The following is a 12,452-nucleotide window of genomic DNA, read 5'->3' on the forward strand; positions in this document are numbered from 1 at the left end:
GAAACACCGGATCCGCGTGTCGAATCCATGTTTGGAGAACAGATCTCGAGCAGAAGTGCGCTCTGATGAGAGCATAATTAGTTTTATTATCAAGGGTCAAATATCTATATTCTCTTAGCAAATAGTGTCAAAATAATTCGAATCGGTTTTGAAATACATGCATAGGCTAATGGAAGACAAAGAAATAAATAAATAAAAGTTTTATGTAACTGAGATCTCCCTACAACATAACCTGATGTTGAGTATGCTGGTCGAAACTGGCATTAAAATGAGACTTGCCAGTTTTTTAGAGAATAAAAAAGAATAAACCTGTAAAAGAATGTTCACACATAACATTTGACCATATACTGAACTTCTTGAACAGTGCATGCCTATGTTGTTTGTGCATTTGTCTTGTGATCTATCTTGTCCAGCCTGAGGAAGGTCACCACCCTTTTAACCTCAATTAGATGGGCTTCCCTGAGAGAAGACGTAAATCCTCTCCAAAGACAACTTTAGAATAAAATCTTCTGTCCTGCATTTACTGCCACAAGCATCCCGGAGCTCCAGAGAACGCTTGAAGGGGAACGTCATTGAGAGACCCTACTGAGACACTTAGCCACTAAACATTTATCATTCATTGTCATGTTATACAATAATAATAATAATCATCATTGCAGGTCAGCATCACTGTAAGTTTAAATAAAGTGGTGAATGCATTTTTTTACTGTACATTGCACACACATGCAGTGGTTGTAAAATAATATAAATTTCATGACAACAGCCATTTTCTGCATTTTTCTCATTTATTAGCCAACCGAGAGGTGAGTTCTTGTATGTAAACAGAAAAATGTCAATGTGCAAATACAATTCGAACAGGTTTCACAACAATTATTGAGGCTTAATAGTAAAAACACACATTTACTAATCTATAATAAACATATCATGGAGTATATAAGGGCTGTGTACAAAGCCCACGACCCTAGTGTTACTAAGAGGGCTGGAGTGCATTAAGGGAAGTATAGTCGTCCCAGGCAGTAACACTGGGTGAAGTCACTGGGCCAGTGTGTGCGGGACAAACTGACATGATGAGTGTACATCACTGCAGGCCTGATGGTCCGGACAGTCACAGCGATAACGGTTTACTACGAGAACGAGGGGAGGACACACTCAATATTAGCGTCAATATCATTCTTTACCGTTTGGTCATGATTTCTGTTAGTCACTGAGACCAAGTTCACACATGTTTCCTTTTCAGGCACACATCTATGAAGCATCTGGACCAGGACAGAGTACAAGAGCATCTTCTCTCCTTATCCTCATCCCTGTTGAAAAGACCAGCACGAATTGAGTTTTGGTTCCCAGTACGGGATGCTGCTGTGTCCCTTCCAGGCTTCTTAGCTAGACTTCCTTGGTCCACCAGCTTCACAAAACTCTGCTTTTCCTCGATAGACCAGCACTAATAAGAGGTTTATCATCATCATCATCTTATTCTGTTCATAAGTTTGAGATTGGTAAGATTTACTTTTGAAAAAAGTCAGTCATGTTCACTAGGGCTACATTTATATAATCAAAAATACATTAAAAAAATAATATTGTGATTTAAAAAAAAATTTGTTTTACAATTCACAATAACTGTTTTCTATTCGAATACATTTTAAAATGCAATTTATTCATGTGATCAAATCTGTTCACATTTTGTTAAGTTTTCTCCAATCCCCAAGTCTTCAGTGTTACATGATCTACATTAAATCATTCTAATATGATGATTTGTTAAGTTTTTCAGGATTCTTTGATACATATAATGTTCAAGAACAGCATTAAGTATCTTTGTAACATTATAAATGTTTTTACTGTCACATTTGATCAATTAAATGCATCCTTGCTAAATAAAAGTATTATTATAAAAGCAAAACTTACTGACCCCAAACTTTTGAACAGTGTGTGTATTTTGTCTTTTCAGCAGGGATAAAAATAGGCAGTAAAAGAAGTAAATGAAGGCCATTGTGTAAAGTATACATGACATATATTTTGCCCGACAGAATGGCAGGAGGAGCTGTGAAGCTGGTGACTATATATCATAATGCACAAAACTACTTCCCCTACACTTGTTGAATTGAACGGCACAGTTTACAGCAGCTAAATGCTGTTTACTTCTTTTACACTCAGGAACATAACCTTTGCATGTCTACATCACTGCTGCAATGATATATATACCCCCACATACATTTAATAAACCTTCCTTACAAAAAATGTAAGCAAAACCTCACATTACTGCACACAAATGACTGCATCACTACACTTGTCCACCAGCAGAGGGCAGACCTGGTTTGATCCATCACATTTGCCTACAACAACAGCACAACTTTATCAAATATCAAAGCTTTTATAGTAAGCATCTATAAAATTCACTTAAATTCATCCTATTAAAATGTTCAATTACTTCAATAAATAAATAAATAAAAAGGAAAGGCACATAAGAGCTAATATAACGAAATAGTTCAATGAAAATGATTTACCCAGACTCATGTTTGTTGTTCTTTTTTAGAGCTTGATAGTTGATATGTCTCCTTTTGTATTTCACAGATGACAGGATTCAGGAATGCCATGAGGGTGAGTAAATGATAGAATTCAATTTTAAAGAGAATGGCCTAGAGCTGCGGTCACATTAGCAAAATTTCGTGTTGAAAAAACGTTCAGTGTCAACAGTGTGAAGATGTATGAAGCACAGCTCACACAGAAGTCACTTTGAAACCAAGCAGCTTTCTGAAGGTCAGTGCGGCGAATTCAGACGACCAACTTTAAATGAGCGAATTCTAGGGAAGTTTTTTCGACCTCACGCTAAACAATCGTATATGGTAAGCTTGTTTCCGCCACAGAGTTAAAAAAAAAAATTATATAATTTTTTCCAGAATTTTGATATTAACTTGCAATCGTGAGTTATAAAGTCAGAATTGTAAGATATAAAACTTGCAATCGTGAGTTATAAAAGTCAGAATTGTGAGATATAAACTTACAAGAACTTAAGAATTGCAAGACGTAAACTCGCAATTGCGAGAAAAAAAGTACGAATTGGGAGATGTAAACTCGCAATTGTGGGAAAAAAGTACGAATACTTAAGAATAAAAGTAAGAATTGCAACTTTATTTTGAGGGGAATAATCCATCAGAATTGCGACATGTAAACTCGCAATTGCGAGAGAAGAATTGAGAAATGTGGAATAAAAAGTCACGATTACCTTTTTTATTTTTTATTCAGTGGCGGAAACAAGCTTCCATGCGATCGCGCGGACTCCGATTGGAATGAGCCAGCGAAATTTCGCCGAGCAACGGTAATTGTGACCGCACCTTTACTAGAAGTAAATACAGATGTTTAGGGCATCAAGTTTCGTCAATCATCGTCATAAAACCATTAAGTCTAAAACGATCAGCTGAACGATATTCAGTAGGCTATAATGCCTAGTTAGAATGTGTTTTGCACTGAAGTTAACAAGCCACAGTTAGCTGGATGAACATATCAGTTTGTGACATCAAGACAAATGACCTACGGGAGAGATGCAAAATTTCATAAGTGGGTCAGTAAACGCTCGAAAGCACCTCTTGGCTGCAGTCCCAGTGTGCGAGTCTTTAGCATTGATTTCTCTATCTCTGCATCCTGTCTCTGCAAGGACACAGCAAAACTCAAGCTGCTCCTCAGGTGTCAGATTCCTGTCTGCTTCATCCGCTGTGCACGTCTTCCCTAACACATGACTGATTTGTCATTGCTTAATGTAGAAATGGAAAATCGGCAGTACTGATTTGATTAACAAGGAAGCTTTTGTCAAGCGTAGATTGACCTTTTTTTCCAAGCAGAGTTCAGTATCTAGTTTTTGTTTAACATCATGCAGCTTGTTTACTTCTATACTAGGAACATCGGTACTGCGCATCACAGGTTTCTGTGGTGCAAAAATCAGACGAACGAGTTGATAAAGTGAGTACTAAGGTAAATGCATCGTGATGCTACGCACATTTAAAGCTCACACAGACAATATCAAAAAGAGATTGTCAGTTAGTCGTCAAATAACACGGTTTCACCGTGATAGATGCATAGGTGAAGCGAGAACAAAGAGGTGGTATAAAATTCACACTTTCCATAGTAAAGCTATTGACCCATAAGAACAAAGAGGTCTACTTTAAAACTGAATAGCATATATGATAAAGCGAGTGGATGACAACACCCAGTGGCGAAATTTGAGATTATCGTCCGATTACGGTCAGCTTCAATTCACAGAAATGTTACTTATCTACCAGATTTTAGAAGTGATTTTTCAGTAAATAAAACGTCAAATGTATGTCTCATTTGGTATGATAAAATTGTGTTATGGTTGGGTCCAAAAGTCTGAGACCACACTAAAAATTTGATATATCCCTAATAGCACATACATCTCAGAGACACCTATTTGATGTGCATGTTTTCATATGCAAGATGTATTTTTTAGAGTATTTTTTTCCTGTCAGATGTTAAATAGACATTTAAAAATCGTCTTTACGATGTTTATGATTTAGACTGTATGTAGAAATTACTTTTTATAGATGTCAGATGTTTGTACACAGCAGATGCTTTCCAGATGAACTGCTCTTTAACAGACATCTTGGAGACGTACGTGTGCCATATTTTTTAGCACGAGATAGAGAAAGGAAGGTTATGACAAAATATGGAAGAAATTTTAACGATTCTGCACTAATTCTTGATCATTAAGCAGATTTGTGACACTGACCCATTTTTCAGTTAAACTTTGTTGTCACGTTTCCTGCTAATATAATAAAGTAGTGCATTCCTGCTCAAACAGTAGATCATGGCGCTAACAACGGCATGGTCACGGTTCAATTCCCAGGGAAAGCATTAACTAATAAAATGGAGAGCTTAAATGCTATATAAGATGCTTTGGATAAAAGTGTCAGTTACTCTATATTTCGATAGTCCACTTTAGACATTCTACTAACTATAAGTAACTTTACAGCTACATGTCAACCAACTCTCCTTAGAGTATTATTAGACTACAGTAGACCGTTAGGGTAGGGTTAGGTGACAGTTTAAATGTTGATTTTTGGCGTGGGATTGCAAATATTGCGCATAATTTTACTCATTCCTGCAGACTTTGTCTTTGCAAGTATACACATAAACACAGTCAGTTATGTTTTAAGTGAATGTAAAAATTTGAGAAAGAAAACGCATGTGTAACAGTATAAATGATCAGTGTATCAGGTCTTAAAGTGACAGCAGCCTAATATACCTGCTGCCAAATTATGAAATAATACTAAAAATATCGATATGGAAGTTTTTTCCTATGGTATCGATGTCAAAATTGTGGCCAGTGGAAATGCTGAGTGGCTAGTAACTTTGGAAAACCACTATCTACAGTGGTTGGTGAACAAAAAAGTTAATGTCAAGCCCTGACGATAACTATATTAGCATCCACACCAGCGGACTGTCTATTCTAAGCGTGCGCTGCAAGAGCTCGTTAAAGCAGGATGGATTCTGATTGGCTGTCAATGTTTTTATCATTCATCAGCTGGGGAAAAATTCGTTCTGAAAGTGATTCCAATGATATTTATCCTCAGTGCTGTTATCGTTACAGTTGTAGTGTGAACTCTACTATTCTTTTTATATTTAGAAAGATTTTTTTTTTAACTATATCGTTATAGTCATCGTTCTTGGTGTGAACGGGCCTTTAGAGTTCGGGTTAGTAGAACAAGTTGACGTAGTTGTAGTTACTTATTGTCAGAAGAGTGTCTATTGGGAGAGCCTCAAAATAATGTTATATTAAGCAGACAGTCTCCTAATGATTTGTAATACTCTAATGACAGTTAGTTGATGTACATAGTTGAAAAGTTACTAGAATGTCTAAAGTGGACCATCGAAATATAGTGTCTGCCAAATGCGTAAGTAATGGAAATGTTGGATTAAATTTAAAAAAAAATGTTCACTAGTGGTCTCGCAGACTCTTGAACTGTATATGTTGGCTCCAAAACCAAAAGTCTGAATGTCATTCCATTATAAATGAAATATCAAACCAAATGGCAGCTGTGCTCAAATGCTGCACGGGTTTTCCCCCGGAACCATTTCAGCAATGACGTTTAACCAACTGGTGTATTGGTGATTTTTAGTGGATGCATGAAGTCGGTTCTTCTCAAGGTAACACAGGTGTCCTAGCAGAAGATCTACAGGTGGCTGTGCACGAGTGTGAGGCTCATGAAGAGCAGCACAAGAATGGACCAGCAGGATAGGGTGACACGCGCGTATCCGCATGTTCCAGCTGTTCTGGGACAGTGTGGTCGTAGTGGACTCCGTCGAGCTAGTTCTGTATCCAGTAGTCTGGGACGGGCGGCATACAGGGCATCTGATGTACCTCAGACACGTGTGCAGACACTTCTCACACTGCAAGATCTTAGGGCTGAAATAGTTGAAATACTAGCACTCGTCGTAGTGAAAGGACGGCCCGTTGTAAGTGATCCAATTGTGACTCATTAGATACGTCTATAAATACTAGTCCTTCTTTAGTTATTGAAGTTTGCTATTCAAGTAGTAACTTGTATATTTTCAGTTTTCCTAGTACTAATTGAATTGACACCTGTGTGAATTCCAGGTATTTTAGTTACATTGGTAACATTTTTACAATAAGGTTCTATTTGTTAGCATTGGTTAACTACATCAGTTAACATGAACTAACAATGAAAAAACACATCTAAAGCATTTATTAATCTTAGTTAGTGTACTAACACATTATTAAAATCAAAAAATGTTTCTGTTAATCTTGTTGGTAACACTTTACAATAAGGTTTAATTTGTTAACATTAGTATTAGTTAACATTAACTAGCGAGAAACAATACTTTTACAGCATTTATTAATATTAGTTGCTGTTACATTTACTAATACATTATTGAAATCAAAGTTTGTATCAGTTGACAAAGGTTAATAGATGCTATATATAAATATATTTCTCGTAGTTAGTTAATGTTAACAAATGAATTAACTAATGTTAACAAATGAGACCTTATTTTAAGTGTTACCATAAAATTTATTTAATGGACCTAAGGTAACTTGAACTAATAACAGATGCATTTTTATTAACTCATGATAAAAAAGATTAATAAATAGTGTAAAAATGTATTGCTCATGATTAGTTAATGCCGAAACTAAGGTTAACTAATAGGAACATGTTTAGTTGTTCTGACTAATCATTACACAGATATAAACAATTGTAACTAGTGAGATCACTGTAAAAATTATTGTTGGATTAACTTAAAAAAAGAAAACTGGTTGCCTTTAAATTTTAAGTTCATTGAAATTAAAAATTTGAGTTAATACAATAAAGGAGATTTGTTTAATCAACCGAAACTCATAATATTATGTTATCTGATCCACAAATTATCTAAGTTGATTTGACTAAAGAAAAATGTAGATCATTTAACGCTACTGTCAAAAAGTGATTTTTCAAAGTTGTAAATAACAACTTTGAAGAAAACAGCCTATTTCAGTCTGTAAATCAAAATGTCAGTGTTTTTAAATGTTTAGCCTAATTATTTGTGAAATTTACTAGCAATTTCTGAGTGAAAATTGTTGGGATTTACTGTAGTTATGCATGCCCACTAGTATAAAATATACTGATAGTAGCCTAACACAAAAAGAAACTACTTGGTTGCCTATTAAGCAATAAAAGCTGGAAGGGCTTGATGCAGATTTTCTGTCACGCGTTTCTCCGGCTGGCATTAGTGGAGGCAGAGGAGCGGCCCGTCTCGTGCTCTGGTCTGTCTTTGAGCCAGTAGAGGAGCCACGTTACCATCGCAGACACCATGGCGAGGATGCTTGCGATCGACAGACACAGGGGTCCCGCGGGCGAGGGCGGCCCGCCGTGGCTGTGCACGAATATGAGGCCCATGAAGAGCAGCACGAGCATGGAGAGCAAGGAGAAGATGACGCACACGCACCCGGTGGTCAACGCGAGACGCCTGCAGTTGCGGCAGCTCTCGTAGCGGGAGACCGAGTCCTGGGACAGCGTGGTCGCGGTGGACACCGTCGTGGTGGACGCAAGGATGGACGCGTCCTCCTCGCGCCTGAGCGCCACGAGCGCCGGGTGCATCGGAGGCGGGTGCGGCGGAAGGGCATCTTGAGGCACAGGGTCCGAGTCGATGTACAGAGGGAAGTCCTCTGTGACCTTGGTGTTGTTGGGCAGGTTCTGGATCCGGTAGTCGGGAACGGACGTGCGGTGGCGGCACACGGGGCAGCTGATGCGCCACGGCCGCTCCTCGCACAGTTGCACCGCGTGCAGACACTCCTCGCAGAACGTGTGCAGGCACTCCAAGATCTTGGGCGCGCGACGGTCGAGATCGAAATAGTTGTAGCAGATTTTGCACTCGTATTCCTCGTAGGGAAACGCCTTTGGTGCCGGGAGAGCAGGCGGCTCCGACCCGTTATCTGCCATGGCATCTCGCGCTGCCTCACATCCTCGACACAATGGGCGCGAGGCAGTCACGCGCGCTGCCTTTTCTTCTCTTTATCCTGTCAGCGAAAGCCCGTGCTCCCGTTAAACCCGGACATTTTTGTGTAAAGCCTTTTTTAAAAAACGGTTATTTTAGTCTACGTGCACGCTTAGTAGCCTAAATAATTAACAGTATCGTTCCAGTCCGGAAGAGAGGTGATGTAATGCTTGGCTCTCTCTCTCATACAGAACCGATGTGTGTGTGAGCCCGGAGAGATGCGGAACGCGGGAATCACACCTCAATCAAAGCATCAGACACTCGTACGGGTCAAACGGCACGAGCCTTTCTGCTAAGGATGCTGTTTACGTCAGCAGATTTAACTCTTTTTTTGCTGTCCAGACATCTCTGTTTTTTCCCCCCATAAAACATTACCGACTACATGGAAATAAAAGCTGGCCATTTAACCGTGTTTTTTCTCCATTGTAAATGACTCACATTTACCTGTTTGTTCGCTTTCTCACGTTGTTGTCATGGAAACTAATAATAACCCAGAAACAGGTGACGTGCCCACTATTTCAGGTTCGTTCATTCATTCCCAGAGTTCTCATACGCCCTCCAATCAATCAAATAAACATTTTTTTTAATGAGACAACTAGCCCCAGTGTCCCTTATGTGTTGTTATATTCACTCAAAAATAATCTGTTGAACCAACTTAATTAAATTAAGGAAAGCTTTTCCACGAAATTGAATTAAATTTATCCAACAAAATCGAATTTGTTTGAAATGATTTGTTGTAATCTTGCTGTATGACCTTAAATTAATTTGGTCAAGACTACTAATATAATTGTGTCATTCCTACTAGTTAAAGTTTTTGTAAAGTTACCCAGATTTAATTTTTGTCCTGCCTAAAATCACCAACATTATAATTTTAGCTAGTTTGACTCTATAGTTACTTCCAATGATAGTAGCTACTAGCATTAAATTTAATTAGAACATCTTTTCACATAATAATATTAGATATGACTTGTGCAGGTCTGAAAGTGAGGTTTAACGCATAAAGAGTGAATACTGAGTTCGCACAGACTAAACACAGTCGTCACTCTTCTGCATAATGGTAACCACAAAATTCAAAAACATTACATAAAGTCCTCTAAGTTTCTTACATAACTGAACATTAAATACTAACATCAACTAACAACATCTTTCCATTTACTGTAAAACACATAAAATAACATTTTAATCCCTAAATTTACTCTCCTAATGCAGTCCCTTGCAAAGCATGCTGGGAGCTACAGATACACTGCCAAGTTAGTTGTCAACAAAAATAATTCATGTAGTTTTCACACAAATGAATTAAGTAAACTTCAGTTTAAATAGATTAGGTTGATTGAACACAATTAAATTAAGTTGTGACAAAATATTAAACAATCGTGTTACTTTTGCTTATTTTAATTAATTAAATTTAACAAGAGGCAACATTTATTTTTTTGAGTGTTGGATAAAATATATAACTCACAATTTTAAAAGATAGAAATCCCATTTTCCCATGTTTTTCCAGGTGCTAATAACTTCTGATGTGAAAAAAAATTGATTTTTTTTTTTAAATTCTTATTTTTTTCTTTTTGCTAGTCAAACAAAACACGTTTAAATGAATGGTCCTCAGGAAGTTTGTTTTAACACCTGAAACACCAGGCCCCAGTTGTTCAGAAGAAATATGATCAGATCAGTCTGTTATTAGATTGGATCAAATCTTGCATATGGGTTAAATAAAGATTCTGAAATTATGTAATCCAGTATTGGTTTGGATTTGGATTAGTATGTTAAAAAAAAAACATTTTAAGATTAGCCTTGATTCCATATTTCTGATCCCAGTAAACGTGTAGTTTCATGGGGTGGATTTCAGGCTAATAAAACTTAAAACTGGTCAAATAATGCAGCGTTTGTATCATAGTATAGCCTATACACACACATAGTCCTATACGCATTTTAGACTTGATTTGTTTAACCGTTAAAAGAACCAGTTCAACAAACACCTCATATCAACTGTTTGGCATCAAAGGAAAAGAAAAGCAACAGTAGCTGTCTGGACAAGGAGTCCATGGGGACAGAAAACGCCACGTTTCTGCTTGCTGTGCTTCTTCGGCTGCTTTTATTGCTGGGCTTCTTCCCACAGGAGCCAATGGATTGAGTTAAGTTGATAACCAGCTAATAGGAAGCATCAGGTGTAAGCAATTAACAACACCTGTCAAAGCAGCATAGAGGAAAATACAACATACAGACAGCAAGAACAGCACCAAGGGACTACACCACGAAGCCGGTTTAGGTGGCTAGTCAGGTATGTTTCAGTTTAGTTTGCGCCAATCCTGGGTTTTAGACACCATGAAAGTGGTTTGTCTTTTAGCAGTGTTCATCGCCATAGTAACTTAAGCTCCCCGGCTAACCTGGTCCGGAGCAGGTTATGCTCCAGGTAAGAGGTTGCAAACCGAATTTGGACCAATCAGCTGTGAGCAGTGACACATGCCTGATGCGATAAACTCACTCCACCTGTTTCTACTCCAAATTAAAGATCACTACATAGCAAATGATTTTAAAATACAAAAGCGTCTGGCTTTTAGTAATGCTTATTTAGAATAATAAATTTGTATGATTTAGATATTATTTATGTAATAATTATACCCTTAATCGATTACACGTACAATTTTAGTTCGATTGGCTGTTCGCTACTGATGTCACTCCTAAACTCAGGATCAAAGCCTGAGTTGACAGAAAGTTGATGATCAGCATCATGGTAATAAAGCCTGGTTGGATTGGTTTGGTTTTGTCAACTCGAAACTAATCTTGCAACCCTGAGCTTGGTCAACTACCATCATGGAACAGGCCCTAACAATACGTCACACGATGTAACACTGCTTGTTTAAAAGAAATGTTTGTATTGTTGTTATATTGGTCTGTTCTCTGTCTGGAAATTATGTATCTGGATCAAGGTTATCCAATCCAGTTTTGCTTAGAAAAGTCAGCACAGAATTAAGATGGATTACCTCATCCTGTATGAAGCAAAACATGGAATTTCCAAACCTGGATCATTCTGATCCTCCAGATCTTTTGAACAACTGGGTTGTTTTGTGTCCCTCATGAAAGATAACCTTCAATCCCCTTCTGAGCATTTGAGCACTGTGTAAAGACCATATTTCTGAAAATTTCCTAAAGACTACACTTATAGAAATAGGGTAATGTGTGTGTGTGTGTGTGTGTGTGTGTGTGTGTGTGTGTGTGTGTGTGTGTGTGTGTGTGTGTGTGTGTGTGTGTGTGTGTGTGTGTGTGTGTGTCTATTTGTTAATGAGGGATTTGTGGAGTAAAAGTTACAGTTTTTATTTAAAAGTAAAAAGATAAAATAAGACCCTTGGGGTAAGATGGGCCACCAGAATTGACACAGAAGGCCCCAAGTGGCATGTTGTATAGGGTTATTATTTTTTTTAAATAATTATTATAATTAATGGGGCTATTATTCAATATTTCCGTGAATTAGATGTACATTTCAGACATGTGTGCTTTCATTAAAACATCATTCAATTTGATTTCACAGTGTTGCTAGGATGCATCTTCAATTAAAATATGGGCAATTAAATAAGTAAATATTCATATATCTCTACATAAATCATAGAATAACTTTACCTTTCGGATTAATTTCTTTTACCGGGATTCTGCTTTGGTCTGTCATCGCTTATTCAATTAATATCAACTCAATTGTCAAAATCAAAATTTAAATGCAATAAATTGTTTAGTATTTTACTTTAATGACACTTTAAAAATATATATAAATATTAACAAGAATTATTAATCGTCGTCTTACCCCTCTTTTAATAGTTGTGCTTTAACAAATAAATTAGCTCTTTCTACTTTTTCCTATAACAACACATTGGTTGATATCTAAATAAGTTACAATTTAAAAGTTAATCCATATTGTTCTTAAGGGGGGCATCTTACCCCATCCTACTCTAAAACTTCATGGCAGG

The 12,452-nt window shown here is 37.3% G+C and overlaps 1 protein-coding gene across 1 annotated transcript; it reads right to left on the reverse strand.

Moving 5' to 3' along the window:
- Positions 1 to 766: 766 nt before the first annotated feature.
- On the reverse strand, positions 767 to 8,811 carry rnf228 (ring finger protein 228). The gene has a single exon (XM_077207085.1). It carries the CDS (start codon positions 8,439 to 8,441, stop codon positions 7,707 to 7,709), a length of 735 nt encoding a protein of 244 aa, XP_077063200.1. The 5' UTR covers positions 8,442 to 8,811; the 3' UTR covers positions 767 to 7,706.
- Between the last annotated feature and the right edge of the window lie 3,641 nt (positions 8,812 to 12,452).

The sequence above is a fragment of the Siphateles boraxobius genome, unplaced genomic scaffold, assembly GCF_051911475.1.
Source record: "Siphateles boraxobius isolate OS27281-9 unplaced genomic scaffold, OSU_SipBor_1 6, whole genome shotgun sequence".
Lineage (NCBI taxonomy): Eukaryota > Metazoa > Chordata > Actinopteri > Cypriniformes > Leuciscidae > Siphateles > Siphateles boraxobius.

Bases quoted from the DNA above. Each gene is read 5' to 3' on its own strand.
- rnf228 (XM_077207085.1), bottom strand. From the start codon at position 8,441: ATGGCAGATAACGGGTCGGAGCCGCCTGCTCTCCCGGCACCAAAGGCG.